Source organism: Blastomyces dermatitidis (genome assembly GCF_000003525.1).
Source record: "Blastomyces dermatitidis ER-3 genomic scaffold supercont1.3, whole genome shotgun sequence".
Lineage (NCBI taxonomy): Eukaryota > Fungi > Ascomycota > Eurotiomycetes > Onygenales > Ajellomycetaceae > Blastomyces > Blastomyces dermatitidis.
This window is the reverse complement of record NW_025544776.1, coordinates 3,113,835-3,137,819: the sequence shown is the minus strand read 5'-3', so window position 1 is coordinate 3,137,819 and position 23,985 is coordinate 3,113,835. Positions and strand designations below refer to the sequence as shown.

Genomic DNA, 23,985 nt, shown 5'->3' with positions numbered 1-23,985 from the left:
ACATCTTCACACATCATTACAAGTGTGCCTAGATGATTTATTAAGTGATTGAACCCATGATTAATCTAAGATTCAGAGGGATGCCTGACTTAATAAAAGAATACATGTCTTCAAGATGAAAAAATGAGAAAACACCAGAGCAGTAAATGCAAGATCACAGATCACTGTCAATGTTAATAATGAATCAGAAGATGACTTCTGAAGTGTTTGAGCTGAATAATATGATTGTGAAAGAATAATCTGATAAGTTCAATAATGAATATGAAGACTCAGTTAAAGACATCAGTGAGATGTCAGATAATACAGAGAACTCAAGTGACTGAAATGACAATAGCTCAGTAAGTGAGAAGACTTACATGAGACTAGAAATTACAAGACTTCAGTATAAGATTAAGCAGATGAAGATCAGTAGAGATGACTCTGCAGATAATGAGATAAGAGCAGATCTGATAGAATATCTTCAATGAAAAGAGAAGATATCTGTTATAATGAAAGTTCTTGAAGAATTCAGAAGTTAAGTAAGACTTATTAAAAGATTAATAGTTCTCACTGAATTTATTAACTACTTAATATGAAGAGAGGAAATTCTTTTGACTATAGAACAGTTTAAAACTAATGATATTCTTAAAGATAATAATCTTAATAAGAATATCATCATGAACATGTAACATTTCTGAAAAGAATGCAATCTTTAATTATATAATTACATATGATCTGCAATTGCTCTGCAGATCAAAACTCATTTCATAATACTTAAGAAATTCAAGTTGTCTGCTTATACTCTATAAACTATTATAGAGAATAACTTTTCTAAGAGGCCTGCTATTCACAGAACTCATCTATTTGAGAAACTGATTAATATGACTGCTAAGTTAAAAGACTTAAATTACACTTTCATTGAATATCTAATTACTATAAGAACTGATTATATTCATCTAGAATATGAGATTCTGAATATTATGTTTTTCAACAGACTGCTTACAGAAGTCAACAGAGATTGAGCCTTATTTATAAGAAATTAAATGAATCAAATTGACAAAGATAATATTCAACTCTTAGAGAATGATTTTATAAGCCTGTGTTATAATATTCTTTTGCAACTCTCTGCTGTGAATAAAGTAAGTACTGAATTCATGAAAAATCCTGCAAATAATGCTCAAGATTTCAATAGAAAGAATAAAAAGAATAAGAAGAAAGAGAAGATCTCTGAGAATAAGAACAAAGATTTCATCAAGCTGAATAGAAAGAGTAATAATACTATTAAAATATATTATCATTATCAGAAGATTGATCACATTCAAACAGATTGCTAATTAAAATTTTCTGAAAAACACTCTACTAGCTGTGATAAGAATAAGAATAAGAATGAAACAGGCTCAGCATCAGTTCATAATATTGTTAAGCAAGTATTTTATACAACAGAAACAGTCTATTCTACTGATTAAACTGATAAAGATATCTGGGTTCTGAACTCTGAATTCAGTGCTCATACTACACCTTACAAGAATCTCATATCAATAGTGCTGCAGAAGGTTAATATCATATTGAAGATAGCTGACAGATTAATAGCTTTTACAACAGCTATAGAGAAGGTGAATATATCAGTTAAAGAAGTGAATCTGCTGCTGCAGAATATCTGCTATATTTTCAAGCTGAAGATAAATCTTATGAGTTTTGAGAAGCTTATACATCAGAGCTATACATATAAGTAACTGATCTATGAGAACACTCATTCAATCTTGTTAATCTCTTCTGACAAGATGTTGAGTTTTACTGTCAAATTAAGTGATAAGAATATCTACATTCTGGAAAAACAATTAATAACTAGAGACTTGATTCAATTCACAATATTAAATAATGAATTTAAACCTGTAAAAATTCTACAGTCTGCAGAGAAAAAAGATCTCCTGCTAGCATTATTCAATAAGAATATTAAGATTGTTGAACACACAATGTTATAATAACATTAAAAGCTTGATCATCTCAATCCTGCAGATATCACTAAATTAGCAGCAGATTTATAACTGAAAATGAGAATCAAGAGTGACAGGGCTTTGCCATTCTGCAAGACCTGTGTACAGGTAAAAATGACACATTTAACATTCACATCAATGATAAGAACTGTCAAATCTGTGATGAGATTCTTTATAAATCTTGCAGGTGATGACTGTATACTATATGATGAAACCAATCTCTCTACTCATGAGAGAGTTAATTATTGAATGAGTATTACAGATGATGTCACACAATACAGGTGAATTATTCTTATAATATCAAAGAGTGAGATCACTGCACATTTGATGATCTTTATTGACAGAATTGAGGCCACTACTCAATGTTGAATTGAGACTTTACACTGAAATAGTGAAGATGAATTTAAAAGTAATGAATTAAAGATCTACTGCCAGCAGAAAGAAATCACATATAAGATCACTATATCTGATACATCACAGTTCAACGGCCCTGCAGAACATGTCAATTGTATTGTAGATGAAAAGATAAGAAGCTTACTATTTAACAGTGAGCTTGTAAGAGAACTTTGAAGTGAAGCTATTTAAGCTGCAGTTATAATAATCAACACATTCTCAATATTAATGAAGATTTACAGGTGTTAGAAGAGAATCTCATTATTTTCTTTTAAAGCTTAGACAGATGTTCAACCTTCTGCTCATTGAATACATAGATAAGAATGTAAGATGTATAAGAAGAATCTGAAAATTATCAATAAGCTTGTGAATAGAACTGACAGTAAGTAATGATAATTAGTTGAATATCAAGAACTGTATCAATATTGTATCTGAGACCCTGCAATCTGAAAGCTTGAGATTGTAAGAGATGTTGTTTTTGATGAAGAATTGATAATAGAAGAAGTATCAGTGAATGTTATTAAAGAAGCAGTTAAACTGTCAGAGAAATTGAATGTTCTTGACATTATAAAGAGATGACAACACTGTCTTCTAAGAAGACTCATAAAGAATAAACCTGATGTTTTAAAGATGCTTACTGATGATGATATGAACAGTGTGCTGAAACTGATGTATCTACTAGATGATGAGACAGAACTTGTTAATAATAATATGAATAACTCTGTGAATGATGAAGATTCTGTACTCAGTGTTCTTAATGACTGTCTGATCACACTGACAGAGATCAAAAGAAGTCATGACTGAGAACATTGACACCAGACAATGAGAAAGAAAGTGGAAACTTTTGAATGAAAGAAGACATATATTATCATTGAAAAGGCTCTGAAAATGAATATTCTTACAGGTAAATAAGTGTATGATCAGAAGTTGAATAATAAAAGTGAAATCATTCACTTTAGAGCTCATTGAGTAATTAGAGAATTTCTACAATAACAAGATATTCATTATAATAAGTTATATGCAGCAGTGATGTCTGAATCTATATCATGAAGCTTATTTACTATATCAACAGCAAGAGGTTGAAAAGTCAGATCAATTGACTATATATCTGTGTTTTTAAATGAGGTATTGCCTCAGAATAAGATGATATTTATGTAACTACTTACAGAGATCAAGTACAGTTGTAGTGAATTAGTAGGGCTTGTATGTCAGAGCTTATACAGAATGAAACAGATAGTAAGAACATGATATTTTCTTACAACAGAATACTTAATAAATCTAGAATTCAAGATCTCATCTTACAACAGTGAATTTCTTTATCATTCAATTCATAAGTTATTCTTAACACTATATATTAATGACTGTTGAATCACAGAGTCTGAAGAGAGTGAAATTGAGTGAATTTTAATGAAAATCAGAAAAAGATTTAGATAAAAGAAGTCAAACAGAATAAACCTTACCTGAAAATGAAGATTAAATACTGAGATAAAGATCTAGTGATTACACAGAGCTGTTATATTGAAGAAATATTGAAAGATTTTGAAATGAATAAGATTAACCCTGCAGAGACTTCAATGATAATGAGTATATAACTGAAATTTTCACCTGATGAGAATGATAAATTGAATAATAACTTTACAGCTATAAGATATTATCAAGAATTGAAATTATTACAATATTTAATCTCAAGCAGCTGATCAGACCTGGCATTCACAGTCAACTATCTCTTACATTTTAACTCATGTCTGCACAAGGCATGTTAGACAGTATTGAAGCATGTTCTACATTATATCAAGAAGATGAAAAATCATGATATATTATATAAGAAGAAGATAGAAGATAATCTGAGTTCTGTAACATACTGTGATTCAGACTGAGTAGAAGTGAATTCTCAATATAAATTGACTACTGACTATATTATATTGATTAACAGGTCACTGATCTCATGACATTCACAGAGACAGATATCTATTATCAAATCAATCACAGAAGCTGAATATATTGCAGCTAGTGAGACAGCTTATGAGATAATCTGATTGAATGACATGTTATATGATACTGAGTTGATGAATAATGAAAAAGTGAAAATATACTCATATCTATAAGTTGATAATAAGGGAGCAATTGATCTAGTAAAGAGGGAATTCTTAACACAAAGATTGCATCACATCAAGATTAGATATCATATTCTTCATAATTTAATTGAAAAAGAGGAAATCATGATAAAACATGTTGATTCTACAGTGAACATAGCTGATGAGCTCACCAAGCCACTGGCAAAGCCTGCATTTGAAGATTTTGTCAAAAGAATTGATTTGAAAGAGATCAGAAAGAAATGATTAAATGATAATAATAATACAGCAGATTAATAGATTTTGCATGTATTTCTTGATTTTTACAGTTATTACTGTACAGATGTCTTTCCTAATAAGGAAATTAGAGTCCAATTGATGTAATTAATTATTATTGCATTTTCAAAAGATTTGAGGATGGGGGAGGCCCCGGGTGGTGGCTTATAGGCCACGGTGTAGCAAGGGGGGGTGTTGGTGATTACTACACCTACCCTAGTCACGTGCCACCCCAACCTATTCATTTAGTGTAACTCGCGTAGTTAGATTACAACACAACAACATTATCCTCCAAGAGTAGTAGTAGTAGTAGTTAACTACAAGCAGTATCTTATTAACTTACTCAGCTCAAACGATTGTGCCGGGTTGCCGGCGGGCATGTCTTCCGCTTTGGGCATAGCTAGCCCTGATTCATTTATATACTACATGAAGAATCTGAGTATCTTTCGTATATGTTGTTAGGTCGCTACAAGCTCTAAACTCCGCCGCTAGATATGATAATTCTCCGAAATATAAACCTTTCCTCCTCGCCATTATTAATAATTGCTTACTTTTTTTTTTCTACATCACCCAACTCTTTTGTTTTGTTTTGTTTTGCCACAGGAAGCTCAAACGGGAGAAAACGTCAGTTCGCACTCCAAACATTTATTTATTCACAAAAGAAAACACATAGTTATAGAAATACAAATTCTTACGGCCGAATTTAAGTGGTCTTAGCAACACGTTTCTCTTAACACCATGCATCGTAAATGCCTCGGTGTGGCGCTCGCTGGTCCTTCATTTGCTCCTTACGCACGGGAGAACCTCGTGACGTATGGGGAGGACGTAGCCTTTGATTGACGACGCTTGGCTTACAAATGAATCTTCAAAATCGAAGCGGATGGGGTTGGTCTTTTTTTCTTTTTCAATAATATAGCTACGGAGGGAGCTTTCGTGTTATAACCCGTGCAGCTTCCCCCCCCTTTTGATTGGGGCGGGAGAGAGGAGGAAAAGGGGGGATAGGGGGAGGGGAAGTGGTAGTATGAGTAAGTAAGCGGTCCCGAAGAAGGGCAAAGGTGCAGGTTGTTGGAGGGAATGTATAAATTAAGTACCAACTGTAACTATTATTATATTGATTATCGTCTTTCATCATCCTTGCAGACAGCAAGAGCAAGGTAGATAGATAGATACAAGAAAAGAGGAAAAAAAAAAATTAAAAAAAGAAAAATTCAACTTTCGATGAAATAAAGAGAGGAATCCGCATGACGACACAAGATCGGGGTATTATTAACTGTACGATGAAACGACAGGTCAAAAAAAGGGGAACTTTTTACATGCATGTTTGAAAACACGTGTAAAGTAAAAAAAGACGAGCAAGTGGGAAAGAACAAGAACGAGAAAATTAGCCATAGCACAGAGAGAAATGGAAAACATGCAAAACGGCATCATGATACGGAAAACAAAAATCATTATGACGCAAAGGATAAAAAAGAATAAACCGACCAACGCCCGCATGCATGCAAAAAAAGAAACATAGCACAAATACAAAACCATGCACACAATAGATATACCATATTAGCTATGACCGCATATTAAAAGAGAAAAAAAAAAAAAAAAAAAAAAAAAAACAGGGGAAAAGAAGTTCAATCCTTATTAATAACCCTCAAACTCCGCCGAGGATTCAACATCACCCCCAAAAATGTCGGCTCCTGCCCAGCAAGCAGGTCGTCCGTACTGCTATACGCACTCCCCAACCCCCCAGCGGGTCCGCTGGACGGTCGAAAATCTCCCGTAAACCCGCGATAGCCCGGCTGCGTCCCTCCTCCCGCCCCAAAGGCAGCAGTTACGTTCGACCCGGTCTCGCTGAACGACATGTGCCGTGCGCTACCAGTATTCTCAGAGGAAGAGAGAGGAACGAAGGAAGCTCCGAATTTGTCGCCGTTGAGCGCGATGCGACTGCTGGTTGGCGAGCGCTGGACGGCGGCGATGTGGCTCTTGTACAGCGCTAGCTGGCGGCGGTAGACGAAGATGCAGAATCCGAGATAGATGGCGAGGATGAATAGGCACCCCGCGACAACGCCGGCGGCTATGGCCGCTACGTTGGGTCCTCCCCCCCGGCCCTGGCCCGGTAAGCTGGTGTGGGTGGTTACGGAGCCATCCGGGTTCGTCACGGTGTATGTGATGGGTTTCCCTGTTGCCATGGGCCCTCCTGTGGCTGCCGTTGCGGGTTTAGTTACCGTTGCACGCCCCTGGTCATCGCCGCCGATGACCTTTTGGACGGCCTTGGGGACCTTATAGCCATAGCTACCGCTCAGGCCTCTCATGTCATGCTTTTGGGAGTCTTGTTGGTTCAGGTAGTTGGCCCCTTCCAGCGCAACGTATTGCGTTTTCCATTGTAATGTGGATGCGTCGAAGATGTAAATGCCGGGACTGTCGCAGGTCAGGTCTTGCCCCACGTAGCCGCCCATCACGATGATTTGAGAATTCCAGATATTGCACGTGTGTCCTGCTCGGGCTGGGGGAACGGACTGGCCATTCGTGTTGACTTTGATCCACGTGAAGCTGGGGATGCTGAGGATCCACATGTCGTCGTACTGGATCTGTTCTCCATACGGAATTAGGTTTTGCCCAGCATATAGATACACCTGAGTGCTGCTTCCATCTGCTGCGGACGCAGCAACTGCGCACGGATTAACTCGGATCGCTGGCGTCTCTCCGCTTGTTGCTTGTTTGTACCACATGGAAGTTTCAATGTCATAGACATCGATAACATTCATTTGGGTCTATTAGTCAGAGCAGTTAGCGAGCTGGTTTGTATGAACATAACAGACTATCCACATTGGGGGGATTTTAATATAACACTTACGAATGTCGCATTGGTCCCACCAGCCAGACCCAGAATAACCCCATGTTTTCCAAATCCAGGCACATATACCAAGACTCCATCAGCCCTTTCAGTAAATCCGGCAGATTCTTGGAGTCCACCCTCGGTGATATTTCGCCAGGCACCATTCGATCCGGCAGGTTTATCTCCTTTTAAACTTTCTACATCGTTGTTCATAAAGCCAGGGAACGTATACTCGATGAACGACTTCAGATATACTCGTGGGACGGAGAGGTCCCAGCCCTCAGTCGTGTATCCATCCAAATGCCCTCCAAAATAGAAGCCCCTTCCCAACTCCAGAACCGTAATGCCTGCGCCTTCCGCAGACCGCTGAACAGGCCGATCACCGGCATTGGAATTGCTCCCCCGAGAAGTACGGGGATTTTTATGTTCCTTCCAGCTCGACGACGGAATGTGGTACTCCCATAAACTGAATGCCGTAGGGAAGTCCCGTGGATTATCGGAGTACTCTCCGCCATATAGATACAAGGATTCGAGGGAATTCCAAAGGTATCCGTTTGACACTGGTGGGGGCCCGGATAGTCGGGGGAGGCCGGTAAGTTTGGGAGCCGATATATCCCAAGTGGTTTTTAAATCGAGGGTCATAAAGTCATTGTCTATTATCATCAAAACGAAACGGTTAGCAGAACACATTTCCGAACAGTGAGAGATATAGTTATCCACCTTGAGGATCGGAATTGCATGTACATACTCCACGTGTTATCTTTTTGACTTGAATCGGTCATGGACCGTCCTCCAAAACTATACAGTGTCCCATTGACCACTGCTGTTTGTTGAGACCATCGCTTGCAAACATCCGTCGGTGTATCCTCGCGCCTAAAGATCCTGTCTCTACCCACCCGGCTATATATTCGATCCGAGTTCGGTGTCGCAGCCCTCGCCGCCACACCCATCACCCCGACCCCGTAAGAATGGTCATTATGAACAAGGAAATAAGTAAAAAGCGCGAAAGAAAGAAACCGCAGCGACAATCGAGGCATCGATAGATGGGAAAGGAAATAAGCGAGAGGCATCATCTATCATCGGGAATACAAAATCCCCTGGGGTATCCTATCGAAAGAGTCGGATTCTTGAATCTAACCCGACCACTGATTACTACTATATTAGTATGTTCGCTCTCGCTCAGTTACTCATCACCCAACGCAAAAAGAAAAAACAAACCCCGGAAAGTTCAAACAAATCCAATTATTTATTGAATAATAAAGAAATCAGAAATGTAAGGATATTAGAGGAAGAGGAGGAGGGGGGGGGGGGGTGGAAAGAGCGAATAAATGTTGAATGTCCCAGGTCTGAGAATGTCTCACTCTCCGCCGGCCTCCCAAGTCGACAAAAACCTAGGGATTGTGCCGGGATTGGCCAGTAGCTTCAAACGGCCAAAAAAACGCTTGACCTGACCGAAACGGGACCGTGTGATCACCGATCAGAAAGTAATAATAATAATAATGAGAGTAATCATGAATAATAGGTCTCTGGAGTTGGCATAAAGAATCTGAACGGATAATGGAGTAAGCCAACGTACAACCGCCGAAATTCTGTATGTATCGTCGTCCATAGGTTGAGAAACAAAGAAACTTCTTCCATGCTACTCCGTACATCGTAGGAATAGAGGAGTTTAACCAGCCGTTCCTTGCTGACTCCCCGCAGCAAGATACGTAACGCGCCAACCGGCAGCGCTTGGCAAGTCGGCAATAAACAGTATATTCCCAAGCAATTGGTTCGTCTTCGTCCGGCATCATCATGCACTTTGTTGGTGGATTCTTTAACTACCAGGATGTTGCTTGAGCAAAACGAACGCAAGGACTCGCAGGTGGTGGTGAGGATCCTCGGGGCTCGAAACCATATCACGTGATATAGACACAGAGATTGCCGGCTCAAATCAGTTCCACAGTTGTTTGTATGGCTTTTTAAAGCATAAAAACTCTCTGAACAGGGGAAGGAGGTGTACATTGTATGTATGGACTAGTAACTGTACCTACCTAGGTTAGACGCGCGATGTTTCAATTGAAAGGGGAGCGAGTTTAATTTGATCTAAATATAAATACACTTTCTCTTAAGTTAACTTACCCCGCCAACATCTGTACGGACTAGTTACCTATAACTTACTCCGTACTTCTTACAAGGGCTTGATGGATAACTAAAACATGTGGCAGAAGTAGGCGAGCTTTGGCCGCTTCGATTTCCCCGAGAATTCACGGGATCGCTGCTTTAAAACCCATTACATTGTAATTTGTTGAAGCTTCGTTCTTAAAAACAGGGCGATAAACTACTTAGCTTATTTGGTTCTTGTATGCTTATTTTCAGGCCGGCGCTAGCTTAGCGGAGCCCAAACTTTGGTCTGGAAGTCTAGAGTCAAATGGTTGGTTGTTATGCAACCGTCCCTGGAATAATAATAATAATGTTGTTCACTCCTCTCCCGATATCTTTCCATGGTTGCTACGAAGAATAGAAGTTTCGATTTGAAACTTATTACTGCGTACTAGTTTTATCAATCCCAGAGAAAGCATATATGCCATCGAAGCTACTTATAATATTAACAGCAATTGGAAGGTTAATTAACAAGGAAACTCAATTTCGGTTTCTGCATCCTTTTCTTTCCTTCTCTTTCTTCTTTGACGGTTATATATTCGCCGATTATATTGCAAACTGAAATCGCCCCCCCCGCTTTGAAACCAATCTAAAGTCGGGCGAGATTGCCAGTGACTCGTGAGAATCTTTCAGATCCAGTGCAGCTACCGGAATACACAAAATCCTCCGCAGTAGGGACTGCACACTTTTCACCAATAAGAAGCGCGGTCTAAGTTATTCTACAGTCGCGCAAAAGTTAGCATCGGGCGTATGTGACTAGAAAGGGAAAGAGAAGGGACAAGGACGCCGGAGGCATCCCTACACTGGAATAATGTCAGGAGATACGGAAAGCTTCAGCCCCTTCATGCCGTCGAGACCATTCCGATGGACGGGAATAGTTAGAGAGAAGCTGTGATCGAATGCAGCTTCACGTCACGGGGAGATATGCCAGGGCGATAAAACCCTTCTCAAATAGAAAGAGCTTCAATGAGGTGCACATGAATATTACAGTCCAGGTTGGTCAGGCTGCCAACAGGGACGCAAAACGGACCTCCCTCCTCGCGGTAGATCAATTTGAATTAGAACCTGCGGAAGGAGGAAGAGGAGGGGGGGACCGGGGGGGTTGATATCCGTGCCCGTACTAATAGACCCCTAGACCCCGCTCTCCGCATTATCGGGAGTGGGAGATAATATTTCGTCGTATTCTATATGATATATAATAAAATCTTTGTGGATGCAAAGCTAATTGAAAAAAGAGCAAGGTAGGTAGTAAGGAGTTCAGGAGTTAGGTTCCAATCGTCTAGGGCTAGCGGGATAGTTAGTCATAAAGTCATAAGAAACGCAAACTTCTTCCAATGAAGTTCCTCTCCACCATTGGAAACTTTTGAGGGGGGTTCGAATGAGAAACAATATATGAGAAACTCTATATATTGAGGTGAAGGGGAAAGTAGTAGTGCTCATTTCTGGCAAATGTGGGGACGATATGGTCATGGCGGTTCAGAAAAATAAAAATGAAAATGAAAATAAAAATAAAAAGAATTCATTTATAGAGTAGGATGCCATTGAAATGTGAAATCTTAGTTTTAAATGGAATTGATATAACCGTTGGCACCTTCTGCCCTAGGTTAGAAAGATGGGAACTGACTAATGGACATAATATTGTTGGAGTTTTTATGGTAGTTTGGCGGTCATGTGTGGACAAGGTGAATGACGAGCAAACCCGCTCGGTCCGTCGCGCCCTCTAAGGAACAAAATGCAGGGCGTTATCTAGGTAGCTGGCACTCGTTGACAATGTTGGACGACATATGAAGAATTCCAGACTTTGATATAGCATCCGCTCCCATCCTTCCTCTCGGGATGTTGTTCAAGAGTTATATCCAAATATTGTGTAGGGCCCAAGCTCCCTTGTTTCTCCGCTCGAGACACGCATTCGTATAACCGACTAAGGCATTTGCCCTGTGAATAGATAGTCGTTTCCGAGGAAAGTTGATAAAACTGGTCTTGTACTGACTCGGGTGATGAACGGGTAAACGCAAATGCTCGCTGAAAACCTGCTGCAGCCAATCGCTCTTTACCCGTTAGACTTTTCACGAGTCATGCATGCCAATGCGCCCGTTCAGTTTTGTATGTATTTCCCATCAAAATCCTTGGCGCTTATTTTTTATATTTTCTCGGGCAGCGGCTCGACCCAAATTCTTCCTTGATAGGACTAACGCGTACTGGGAGAGGCTCGGGAGAACCAGCTAATTCCGCCAGAGCGGTGTTTCCAAGGACTCTTGATATATAGCGTAACGAAGATCCTGGGAATGTGCATCCATTATTGCATCTGGACTCCTGATAGCTGGCGTCTCCGCTCAAGAATGTCCTGCCGAAGCTTCTCCGCTGCCAATTCCACATCGATTATCCCACTCACTCCTCGTTTCCAAGCATCCTCCAACCCGACAAGCTCGCCCCTTGCTGTCTCCTGCCTCATTTTCCTCTCTTTATGGACGGCATCTGTAGCTTCCTTCGTTTCCTGCAGTTCTTTTTCAATCCGTCGTAGTATATCCTCCAGTTGCGAGTTACCGATAAGCCACGCGTTCTTTCCGTGTGCCTCTAGTAGAGCTAGATTTTCCTGTCTTGTGGATAGATGAGAGCTGGCAGTGTACGCTTTTCGTAGCGTTTGTTGCCAGCAATGTAGGATCTCCGCAGGTTCTTTCCCTGACGCCAGGGTGTCCTCTGGAGCTTCCGGAGCCTCGTATCTCGACAAGTCAATGCCGCCCGTTAGAGGCAGGTTCGCCTCCTTTCGGTCCAGTTCCTTTTGCATGAGGCTGGAGAATTGACTTTGGGGTAGAGCGGGGATGGACGGGTGGAGGACTGTTTGGTGATTGGGGGCCATTTCAGCGGAGATGAGTTTGTCAATATCGGCACGAGCCTGCGCCGTTGGGTCACCATCAATGTCTGGCCAAGTGTTAATAAACCATGAAGCCGTCGATTGCACGGGGAGGAGGATGATCGCGACTTTAGCAACTTACATGGTAGGGAGTCGTGGAATTCGTTTATAAGAGGCATTTTCCTGTTGTCGCTGAGATTTGTATACTTGGTGGTTGAAGCCCTGAAAGTCTCCTCCGGTCTGTGTGTTGAATGGTTTGGGGGAGATAAGCAATGCTGTAGTTACACCACATCGCAAGAATAGATATCACGTGATTACACTAAATTCCCTCCCTTGTACGGATTAGCTACAGCCTTGTACCACCTAGGCAAATTTAGTATGTGAGGGTACCTGGGAGACAAGCAACACAACCATGTACCCTTCCACACTAAATTAGCCTGCTGGTACATGTACATATAGTTACAAGCCGAACCGAGCTACATGGGTTCCTCCATATCACAATAATCTTTGGCAGCTGCGAGTCTTTGAATCTTTCTGATATTTTCATGATTACCCCGGCTTCATGGCAAGGCGTGGCACATGTTTATCTCGAGTTGCACTCTAATTCATCGGCAATTGGCCCCTTAGAGTTGCCTGTACTCGGCACATCCTGCTCGTCGGTTGCGATGCCAGCACCGGGGATGGGGAAACAGTTGGCTTCAACATGCCATTTGACAGGCAAAACTTCCCCAGATTTCATGTCCCGACGGCGATCATCCTTCAGTAGTCGCTGGTTTGGCCCTGACTACCGTGCGCGAAGATGGCCAGCTCTGGTGCTACCAGTGTTTGTCCACCGCAACAGGGAATTCTAAATCCTGATTTGATCCAAAGTAAGCTCGCTTCGAGATTCTTAGGAACCTCCATCATGTGGCCCTCATCCACTCCGCAGGAATCCAAACGCGCCCTTCAACCGCAGCACCAAGCGTGAATAGTTGCATTGCCCCTGAAATATTTACTCCGGATCCTGAAGGGTCTCATGCCCTGCTCACACGATGTGGGCCATATATAAGTAGAACCCTTTTCGCTGTACGACCACGCTACAAACCCCGAGGCAGGGCCTGCTGTCCGACATTCCTGCGTCGCTCTGAGTCTTTGAGCGCATCTTGTTCTACTGCTATTAAAGACATTTCAAACCACGACTGAAGATCTCCATTCAAGATGGCGCCTGGGGGAATCCTCGCGGGCTTGCTCGGTTCGTTGGCTTGCGTACTCGTCCTTTTGCACTTTGTTTTCGTCGTGGAAGATACTCAACCCTCACCATGGTACTCTTCCAAGACAAGCGCATATTCCGGTAGGTCACGGCAATCGAATGGGGAAGACGATGTGTTTCTCTTGGGTACTGGGAAGGCTGATATTACTGGGCAAGTCCCTCCGGTCAAGCGTCTATTCGGTTGTATTGGTGTTGCCAACTGACTAACAATTCCTTTTTATTTTTTATTTTTTGCCTCTGAAGACCTGTCGTGGAGCTCAACCTCATGGGTTACGCGGATATAAATCAAGTGGGAACCGGACTTCGACAGCGCATCTATTCCCGTGCCTTTATCGTGGGAAGCACCAAGAATCCTGATGAGCGTTTTGTATACCTCGTTCTCGATAATGCGATGGGTGACACTGCAATTAGACAAGGTATCTTGGACGGGCTTAGAGCTCTAGGTGGAGAGTACACTCGCTACGGAAAGATGAATGTTGCCGTTACAGGGACGCACTCACACGCGGGACCTGGAGCATGGTTGAACTACCTCCTACCACAGATTACAAGCTTGGGCTTTGATAAACAGAGCTATCGGGCAATTGTTGATGGCGCATTGTTATCTATCAAGAGAGCTCATGAGAACTTGGCTCCTGGCCGGCTGAGCTTTGGATCTATCGAAGTTGAGGACGGCGCTATTAACCGCAGCCCATCCGCATATATCGCGAATCCGGAGGAAGAAAAAAAACGTTACAATTCCGATGTTGACAAGACACTGACTCTCTTGAAATTCGACCGGATCGCCGATCAGAAAACTATCGGTATCCTTACCTTTTATCCTGTGCATGGAACATCGCTTTTCGGTAACAATACACTTATCGCTGGAGATAACAAGGGCGTTGCTGCGTACTTGTTTGAGAGAAGTGTTCAGGATGATGCGAAATATGCAGATGACTTTGTGGCCGGATTCTCGCAGTCTAACGTTGGAGACACGTCCCCCAACACCCTTGGAGCTTGGTGTGAGGATGGATCTGGTCTTCCGTGTACCTTCGTATGTTCACTATTTCTCCAGTACAATCATTCTAGCTTAAAAAGGCATACTGATATTATACAATAGAAAGAAAGCACTTGCGGTGGGAAAACCACAGCCTGCCATGGTCGTGGGCCCTATTTCCGCGAAATGGACCAAGGGGCAAAAAGCTGCTTTGAAAATGGTCGCCGACAGTATGCTGCAGCCAAAGATCTGGTTGCCAAAATGAACTCAACGGCCGTTACAATTCGTGGAGCCGATAATGTAGCCGCCTTCCATACATTCCAAGACTTTTCAAATTTTACTTTCACGTCTCCGCTTGATCCCAGTCGTGGCAACCTGAATACTTGCTACGCCTCCCTTGGCTTTTCGTTCGCCGCAGGCACCACCGATGGCCCTGGGGTGTTTGATTTCACCCAGAACGCAACGGATGGATCCACGAAAAACCCATTCTGGTATGTCGCAAGAGACCTCCTCCATGCCCCTTCGAAAGAGCAGAAGAAATGCCAAGAACCTAAAATCATCCTGCTTGACGTTGGCGGATCGAAATTGCCCTACGCCTGGTCTCCAAACATTGTAGACGTCCAGCTGTTCCGTGTAGGCCAAATGGTCATAATTGTGTCTCCAGGTGAAGCGAGTACAATGGCTGGCAGACGATGGAAAGAGGCTATCTCCAAATCAGCAACCGATGTTCTCGGGATCTCCGACCCTATCACCGTCTTGGGCGGTCCCGCAAATACCTATGTCCATTATATCACCACAGAAGAAGAATATGGTGTACAGCGTTACGAAGGAGCATCTACACTCCATGGACCCCATACCTTGGCTGCTCACATGAATCTAACCCTCACATATCTGCCATATCTCAAAGATTCGCCATCTAGAAAGAAGTTGCCGCCCTTCCCTGCGGGACCTAGCCCACCAATCCATACGGATATATCATATTCTTTCATAACTCCAGTTATCCACGACACCACGCCGATTCAAAAGAAATTTGGGGATGCTATCTCCTCTCCAGACAAGTCCAAAGCTTACAAACCAGGGGACACAGTTAGAACCAAGTTCATCGGCGCCAATCCACGGAATAACCTTAGGCTCGAGGGAACATATACTGCTGTTGAGTACTCAGCGCCAGGCTCGAGGAGCTGGGAGGTAGTTCGGGACGATTTCGACTGGACGTTAGTTTATCATTGGAAGCGCATCAATCCTGTCCTGGGCACCAGCGAGGTTACCGTTGAGTGGCTTATTGATGACGAGTTCTATTCTGTTGGGAACCCAAGAAAACTCAAGAGTGGGACCTATCGCATGAGATACTTCGGCGATTGGAAGAAGATAAACGGGGAGATCACACAATTTGAAGGAATTGGAGAAACCTTCCAGGTGCAGGTGTGAGAAAAAAAAATTTTTTTTTCTTGGGTTTGCCGTATTGCATTTTAGGGAAAGAAGCAAATGAAGTAACCAACCAACTCCATGTCGGATTTTCTTTTCTTGTTGCTTTTTGCAATTTTTCTTTTCCCCCGCCTCCCTCATTTCTTTGTCCCCGAATTCCCCTTGTACAACATCAAATATAAATCAAATGAAGAAACATTTTTAAATCTATCTTCACGGCCTTTGCTGATCTGCATATCCCGATATCTCCTGGTCTATTCGGCTGCCGTCCGGGGACCTGTTATAAAAGGACCCGAATGCCTGCTATCACGCCTTCGCAAACGTTCGCATGACTTACGTAGGCGTGGTGCAGTATTTGCAGGAAATGACAAATGCAGGACGGAGTACGCTGGATAGTTCTTATTCCCCCAGGATCCGCAAATAAGGAAAGGCATTTTCATCCGATTCGAGCAGTAAATATGTATTTCCAACAGCTCTCATTCGATAACGGAAACCAACCCGTCGACGGCTTGTGTTAGTTTTATATTAACATGTTCTGTACCTTGCAGAGATCCGAGCTATCTCGCACTCTTATATCGCTCATCCAAGCCCAGTTGGCTGATCTGGCCACGGAAGAACGCAGAAACCAGAAGTATTTATCTCCGTATTAATTCATTCTCTCCAGATTCTTTTCTCATAATTCATTATTTTGCTTTGTTTCGTCGCAATCCTCTTTTATACCTGCTCTTTCATCCATCCCAACCCCCATTCCGCCAATCGGGTGATGCGTGCTGTGCCGCTGGTGCGCAACATCTGCTCTTTGTCAACGCTCCCGTCGCCCCCGCGTCCCCCAACCATGCCTCCGTGCGACAGAGTGTACTTCCAACATAACCCACATCTTCTCTTTTGTGTTGCTCTCAAGTCGAAACACCTTTGCTTTATCTAGCTTCAGTTAATCCACTGTCATAAAAAATAACAGGGCCATAACTAACGCGGTATACCTCCCTCCACCACCCACACCATGGTCACATACTAACACGGTTATCACAGACTGGTTCATGGCGCCCACAAGAACAATGTCCAAGTCTTTCGCGCCCATACTTCATCCCCTCCCCCCTAGTTTAAAATCTAGGTCAAGGGAAGAAGAATGCGTCTTTGGCAGTTAGCTGTCGGCTCTCTCTCACAGGGACTTATAGGACTTGTGTTCTCCCACTGCATCTGGTCTTCGTTCCCCCCCGGGCCTCTTGAAGATTAGATATTTTTCCTCTGCCACAGCTCCTCTCTTCAGAGCTTATTATCCGTTTCATGGGCTTGTCATGAAATCTTGCACTTTACTCTAGCTTTAGAGAACCTGTTCCTTACGTCTTTCTTTCCGCTTTAATCAGTCGTTTGTTCTTTTGCTATCTACCCAACACACTTGCTGAAACATTTCGTTAAATCCTTTCGCTTCCGGCATTTCACCATCCTTAAAACTACTTTTAACTGTATAGGCACAAGGCCGCATAAGTCCCGGCTCCTAATAGCGAGATACATCTGCTGGTTTCATTCTCCAAGATGCGTTTCGAAAATTGCGTCCTATGCTCTCTGACATTTGCAATCTTCGTCGCGGCCGGTCCCGTTCCTCAGCGTTCGCAATACCCCAACCTATCTCCATTGAGAAGTGCGACGAATGAAGTGAGCCCTCTCTCGCCTGGGGAAGTTTCTTCTGTTGCTGCAGCGCGTCAAGGACGTGCTCTATTTTTCAACATCAATGATGTCGTCGAGCAAAAACTAGCCGGAAACAATGAGGCCTGCGTGGTAATAAATCGCCCGCATCTGTCTACAACGATATGTTCGACTTTTGGAGCTCCACGATCTACAAGTCCTACCTTCCGCAGTACAGACATCCCGGTCGCTACAGCAGATGTACTGGTAGATGGGACTACCAGCATTACCAGCACACAAACTGTGACGATTACTCGACAACCTCCACATACTAAACCTTCCTCGCCTCCTCCTGCTTCTTCACCTCCACCGCCACCACCACCACCACCTCCTCCGCCTCCGCCTCCGCCTCCTTCTTCTTCACTTCCGCCTCCTCCGCCTCCTCCACCACCCCTTTCGAGTCCTAGTCCACCTGATGGAGGTGATGCTTCTAGGCGTCCCGCCATAATTTCTATCCCAGCTGTGTCCACGGAAATTGGCCCCGATCATCCTGGGACACAAGCTCTAGCTACGCGAGTGGACATGGCATCTACTCTAGCTATACCAACCGAGCCCATCAGGCCCACCAAAGCACCACACCCCCCGGCCGAAACAGGCCGACTATCTCCATTCCCATTCTCATTTCCCTGGTCCCTTCCGCTGCCCTGGTTTCTATTTCCGGGTACAAACCTAGATACAAACTCAATTGTGAACCCAGGTGGGAGCACTATCATACCGCAAGGCACAGAAGAGCCGCCTCAGGCGACGGGTACAACAACTACCATCCGCGTTACCAAGACCTTTGTGTCGACAGTAATCATGCCGGCGATCGACACTGCGCGTGCACCTGCACCTGCTCCTGCACCTGCTCCCAAGCCCGCACCCGTACCTGCACCCGCACCTGCACCCGCACCTGCACCCGCGCCTTCACCCGAGCCTGCACCCGAGCCTGCACCTGAACCTGCACCCGCGCCCCCGGGAACCAACCAAAAAACTCCGCAACAGCCACCCCAGGAGCAACCACCTCGGCAAAACGTGAAAGGAGGCCAGATGATGACAACCACAGTATATATAACGGCATGCGGCCCCGCATACTCTCCAGAACCTGTCCAAGGAGAAAACCCTCCATCAGCTCAACCAGCACAACCCCCGCCAGTACAAGTAGCACCAACTCCAACTGAAGCACCGCCCCGAAAACATGCACCCCCCGCTCCACCTGCACAGGTGGCACCAACCCAGGCGCCTTCAAGGGAAGAACCACCGCCATCACCACCACCGCCGCCGCCACCTCCCCCGGCTAACCAAGCGCCACCCAACAACCCTCCCCCAGCTAATGGTCCGGGTGGAGACGGCGAGCGAGGCGGCGGCGGACGCGGCGGAGGTAACGGCGGTGGCCACCATGGCGAACCCGGTGGCGGACGCGGAGGGGGTGGACGAGGTCACGGCAAAGGCCGTCACGACGATGATGATAATGGCCGTCGCAAGGAAAAGACCTACGAGGATGTTCACCCTGTCACAGTAGGAGAGGATGGGGTGCTAAGGGACGGTGGCGGTGACCGTGACCGTGAGGGTGGAGGAGGGCTGGTCGGCGTCCTCACGCGGGCGGCGGATGAGTTATTACTTGGCTAATGCTAGAAAGGCGGGGGTTGTTTTTTCCGTACCGTTTATTGTGATGGTCTCTTACTCGGTTTTGAGGTGTTGTATTCTTTTTTTTCCGCTAGTGGGAGAGTGAATAGAATAATATTTTTGAAAAAAAGGAAGGGAGCTTAATATTAATATATGCCATGGTGGACATTGGTGGTTCGAAATATGTCTCTGTCCTGATAGGCATGGGTGTGGATTCGAGTTTACCTTTTCGGAAGGAGAAGTTATACATACATAAGATGCTATTCTATCCATTGGCAATATGAGAAGAACTGGTAGTCAATTACCCTTTTTTTTTTCTCCCTCGAGTAGCCTCTATACATGTTCAGTCGGCGCCTCTCCACCTAGCGTGAGATATTAGGGGCCCTCAAGTTCCCCATACAACGGCTTTCTCTCGTGTAACTCGGTTTGAAGAAAATCGCATTATCATACAGACATTATTATGGTATCATATAGTTAATAACTACCCAACGAGGCCGGAAACAAACCAAAAGAAAAGAAAAGAAAGAAAAAAAAAAGGGGGGGGGAAAGAAATGATATATCGGTATAGCGCGATTCATGAACAATAAATCAACCGGAACAAAACATACACCAAACATTATCCGTGCATAAATATCGTATTAGATGCTTTAAGTTCAACCGTAACTATCTTTAACTTTAACCTTCCACTCCGTGTCTACCGGAACCGAAACCGAAACGCCCGAAAGGAAAGCCGAAACCCAGAAAAATTGAAGATGGGGAGAGAGAAGAGATAGTACGGGCGTGTTTGATTGTCGAGAATATTATGGAAGAGTGCGATATTCACTATGACGTCCTGCCTCTGCGCGCTCGATGGCTATCCGCCGACGTCTCTCAAAATCGGCTGCCCATAGAGCCGAACCGGCGGCGGTGGTGAGAAGGAAAAACATGGAGAGCATGGGGATCAGTTGCAGGATTAAGGCAACTGTTCCGAACCTGTGGATGTATTTGATGTTAGGGGGGGGGGGTTGGAGCAAGTGAATCTAGATTTCCGAGGGACTAACCATGTATACCGAATCCTCCTTTTTGCCACGAACTTCTTCCTTTCATTCTTATTAAACCCTCTTAATTCAAAATACCTCCAATGTTGCAACGGCCCCGCACGATAGCCTGCTAGGATCAGAAACATCGGTGTCCCAGCCACGGGCACAAAGTTAAGCGGCAGCAGAACGATAAACTCCACAATCTGCCGCACCGAGAAGGGCGCATATATGGCACTAGTAATCGGCTTACCCAGCCTTTGCATTGGATTTAGCGATAGAGCAGCATCCCCGTTGCCGTTCCCATCACCGTCGCCATCCCCGCCTTGACTCTGGTCTGCTCGAGGATGTATGGCCCGCGAGGTAGCGACCAGGTCTTCTTCACCCTGACTTATTAGAACGGCATCAAAGACATCAACGAGCGTCTCATCGACGAAGAAGGCTTCGAAGAGTATTTGGACGATTGCGGCGCCTTCTCCCAGGACGAGGAAGAGTCCATTTACCCAGGCGCCGCTACCTTGGAAGATGGCGAGAAAGGCAACTTGTGGGAGATAGGTGAGGGTGAATAGGAGGGTATAAATGAAAGCAGAGAGGAGGGAGATGGAGAGTAGTCGTGCACGGAACAGAGGCCATAGGAAAGGATGGGAGATAAAGAATATTATGCCCTGGTTGTAAATAAAGTTGTTAGCAGTATACCTAGGCAGTAATCCAACGCGCAGGTGATAAAGCTGGGGGAGAGCTTGGGGATGGTGTTTACTCGTAAAGGATAGAGCCAAGATGCCTGACTCAGGCTAAAGAACGAAGCCATCAACTTTCTCTTTTTTTTTTTTTTTTTTCTTTCGCGTTAAGACATGAGTGAGTCGTCCATGACAGTTGGTCTTTGTATCTACTTTGCGATAGTTGGTTGATGCTATGTTCATCGTTCACGCAGTCGGCATCATCAACTATGACGGAGGTTGGAATAGACTGGACGTTTGCCAAGAAGGAACTCGGCTACTTTAGATCTAGCGCCATCTGATATCAATTTAAGGTTAAAAATGTAGGATAGTTGAAGGTTGTATTGATAGATCTATCTACAGGAACATAATATAGTGGTGGGTCACGTGATCTAGTGGGATCGCTAACCGCAACAGCCGTAAGGGCCAACACCCCCCCTCGAGATAACAAGAATCACATACAAAAAAAAACACTCAAACCACTAAGATAGTCTGTCAAAACCAAATACAAATGTAAAATTAAACATTCCCAACTTTTGTATCTGTAAGATCTAGTAAAATCATGAATCATGCAAATGTCACATTGTCTAGAGATTTAGTGAGTTCATTCACTGTCATCTGAGTGATGAGAATGTATTCTAAATCAATGATCTTCTGATTCAACTGTTAACATGAAAAATGAAAACACATGTCAATGTGCTTACTTTAAGCTGTAATGACTGTTATCTTTGTGAGATCTATGACATTCTTATTATCAGCAAGAATTCATATCAGAGATATAGTAATGAAGTTAAGCTTAATTATGAGATTCTGAATTTATATTGTCTTGCAGACTGTCTCACTAAGAGACATATATTCAGTCTCATTAAAACTTAGAGATATATAAGATTGTTTCACTGAATATTATGAAATCAGACTGTCTGTGAGCTTAAAAATGTAGTCAGATGTTGATTTTCTATTATTATTCAAGAGATCAGCTCAATTGAAATCTGAGTAGCTGAAGAGTAGATAGAAATCATCAGAGAAATCAGAGATAACAGAGAAATCAGTAGAAACAGTAGAAACAGTAAAAATGAAAGAAATGAAAGAAACAGACTTCTCATACAGACTGTGTCTATAGAAAATATTCAGATTCATGATTTCTTTCAAATAATATATAACATGTAATAGAGTCTTTCAACATTGAGATGTTGAATCAACATTTCATTGAGCAAGTAGTGAGGCAGTGTAAGTGATATCAGAATATGTTTTAACTGTAAGATATTGTAAGCAATTCACATTATATTAATATCACTGAATTGTGAAATCAGTCTCTTTCTCAGATATAGAGAAATCATTAATACAGAATTCATTCTTTATTGATATTCTAGTGACAGCTGCATTATCAAGATAGAAATCTTCAACAAGATATTTAATATATTGACAATGTATTAAATCAATTTTCTTATCTGAACAATTAATCTTCATACTCAAATACTTGATTAACTGATGTAGATTCTTGACTTTCAATTTCTCACTAAGTATACTCACTAGTTAATCAGCATTCTCAGAAGCTTTGAATATAATGTTGAGATTATCAATGTAGATTGTCATATAGAGATGATATCTAAATATATGATATCAGAGTACTGAATCATGAGTACTGACTGTAAATTCAAGATCACTCAACAGAGCTATTAAGTAATCATATCAGATCTTTACTGCAGAGTTCAGACTGTATAGACTATTCTCAATCATGCAGATAAGTGTTTTCAGTAAATCTGTCTTAAATTCAGTGAGTTGTCTTATATAGATCTTTCTAATGAGATGCTTATAAAGATATATCATCACTATATTCATCTGATGAAGTGTTCAACTGTGTAGTACTGCTATTGTAAAAAGAATATAATTAACAGTATCAGTAATAACAGAAGTATAGATCTCTTCTCTAGAATTCTTCTTAAGTCAGTTACTACAAATCACTCAACATAATTTTCTAAGAATATCATCAGAATCAGTATTCAGGTCTGCAGGTCTATCTTTCTTAAGAAACACTCAACAGTTTGAAGTAATCAGTTCATCTCTCAGAACATTAGATCTAGAGATTAAACTTCATGTATTACATCTCTTTAGATCAGTAATCTCATGTTATATAAACTTCTTTCAATAATCTTCTATTCTCTCTAATCAAGATGTGATATTCTTGTAGAACTTTGAGAGGTTATCTGTAATAAGGCTTGAAGTGTAAGTAGTCAGTGATTTCACAGACTACAATCATGTGAAATTCAGATTATCAATATCAGAAGCATCTTCATCATCAATCAGATGAATATCAGGTTTCAGTACACTGATATTATTAGTGAGTGTCACAGATGTAACAATCAGTTCTGATTTTTCAGTAATTAGAAACCTCACATCACTACTGGTAATAATCTTGTCAGATTCAGAATGTTATAGACAATATATTAATATATCACTGAATTCAATGATATAATAGAAATCAGTATGTGAAGAGAGCTTATCCGCAGGCTGCTGAGATTCATGCAAGTGAACAAAAACCTCTGTACTCAATCAGTGAAAATGCCTTACATTCAGCAGGGTATTCATAAGTACACATCAAGAAATCTTATATGAACTTGAAATCACAGAAGTCTCTGCAGTAGAGGATCAAAATTTTGAGTTATAAAGAACTGTAGATATGAGAGTATTATTAATTATTATAATCACTGTCTCTAGAATATCTGTTCAGAACTTCTTAGAGAGATTATCTTTCAAAAGAGCAGCTCTAACTCATTCTATAATAGT

The 23,985-nt window shown here is 42.6% G+C and overlaps 5 protein-coding genes across 6 annotated transcripts; 2 read left to right on the top strand and 3 right to left on the bottom strand.

The window, feature by feature from the left end:
- Positions 1–5,764: 5,764 nt before the first annotated feature.
- Positions 5,765–9,555, bottom strand: BDCG_03034 (cell wall anchored protein). The gene is made up of 3 exons (XM_045418624.1): positions 8,290–9,555; positions 7,560–8,194; positions 5,765–7,476 (listed from the first exon to the last, which is right to left on the bottom strand). Exons 1-3 carry the CDS (start codon positions 8,612–8,614, stop codon positions 6,337–6,339), a joined length of 2,100 nt encoding a protein of 699 aa, XP_045275153.1. The 5' UTR covers positions 8,615–9,555; the 3' UTR covers positions 5,765–6,336.
- A 467-nt stretch (positions 9,556–10,022) lies between these two features.
- Positions 10,023–13,369, bottom strand: BDCG_03033. Of its 2 annotated transcripts, XM_045418623.1 has the most exons (4): positions 12,677–12,958; positions 11,308–12,576; positions 10,486–10,968; positions 10,075–10,402 (listed from the first exon to the last, which is right to left on the bottom strand). In XM_045418623.1, the coding sequence occupies exon 2, from the start codon at positions 12,538–12,540 to the stop codon at positions 11,980–11,982; it is 561 nt and encodes a 186-aa protein (XP_045280268.1). In that variant the 5' UTR covers positions 12,541–12,576; positions 12,677–12,958; the 3' UTR covers positions 10,075–10,402; positions 10,486–10,968; positions 11,308–11,979. The 2 variants fall into 2 exon arrangements, with proteins under 2 accessions (XP_045275152.1, XP_045280268.1); XM_045418622.1 differs by having other exon boundaries at positions 10,023–10,402; positions 10,486–12,602; positions 12,677–13,369.
- Positions 13,370–13,731: 362 nt separating this feature from the next.
- BDCG_03032 (alkaline ceramidase) lies at positions 13,732–16,184 on the top strand (the record flags this gene model as incomplete). The annotated part of the gene is made up of 3 exons (XM_045418621.1): positions 13,732–13,934; positions 14,027–14,813; positions 14,880–16,184. The coding sequence occupies 3 exons, from the start codon at positions 13,732–13,734 to the stop codon at positions 16,182–16,184; spliced, it is 2,295 nt and encodes a 764-aa protein (XP_045275151.1).
- Positions 16,185–17,714: 1,530 nt separating this feature from the next.
- On the top strand, positions 17,715–19,472 carry BDCG_16660 (uncharacterized protein; the record flags this gene model as incomplete). The annotated part of the gene is made up of 1 exon (XM_045425862.1): positions 17,715–19,472. The coding sequence occupies one exon, from the start codon at positions 17,715–17,717 to the stop codon at positions 19,470–19,472; it is 1,758 nt and encodes a 585-aa protein (XP_045280267.1).
- On the bottom strand, positions 19,187–21,533 carry BDCG_03031 (uncharacterized protein). Its single transcript, XM_045418620.1, has 4 exons — positions 21,243–21,533; positions 20,510–21,150; positions 19,505–20,441; positions 19,187–19,424 (listed from the first exon to the last, which is right to left on the bottom strand). Exons 1-3 carry the CDS (start codon positions 21,291–21,293, stop codon positions 20,270–20,272), a joined length of 864 nt encoding a protein of 287 aa, XP_045275150.1. The 5' UTR covers positions 21,294–21,533; the 3' UTR covers positions 19,187–19,424; positions 19,505–20,269.
- Positions 21,534–23,985: the final 2,452 nt, after the last annotated feature.

Coding starts and splice junctions, on each gene's coding strand:
- BDCG_03033 (XM_045418622.1), bottom strand. CDS start 12,713: ATGCCTCTTATAAACGAATTCCACGACTCCCTACCAT. Junction 12,603..12,676: donor ATTCCACGACTCCCTACCAT/GTAAGTTGCTAA, acceptor ACACTTGGCCAG/ACATTGATGGTGACCCAACG.
- BDCG_03031 (XM_045418620.1), bottom strand. CDS start 21,293: ATGGCTTCGTTCTTTAGCCTGAGTCAGGCATCTTGGCTCTATCCTTTA. Junction 21,151..21,242: donor CTTGGCTCTATCCTTTACGA/GTAAACACCATC, acceptor ATTTACAACCAG/GGCATAATATTCTTTATCTC. Junction 20,442..20,509: donor AGGAGGATTCGGTATACATG/GTTAGTCCCTCG, acceptor ATACATCCACAG/GTTCGGAACAGTTGCCTTAA.
- BDCG_03034 (XM_045418624.1), bottom strand. CDS start 8,614: ATGATGCCTCTCGCTTATTTCCTTTCCCATCTATCGATGCCTCGATTG. Junction 8,195..8,289: donor TCAAAAAGATAACACGTGGA/GTATGTACATGC, acceptor TGATGATAATAG/ACAATGACTTTATGACCCTC. Junction 7,477..7,559: donor GTGGGACCAATGCGACATTC/GTAAGTGTTATA, acceptor TCTGACTAATAG/ACCCAAATGAATGTTATCGA.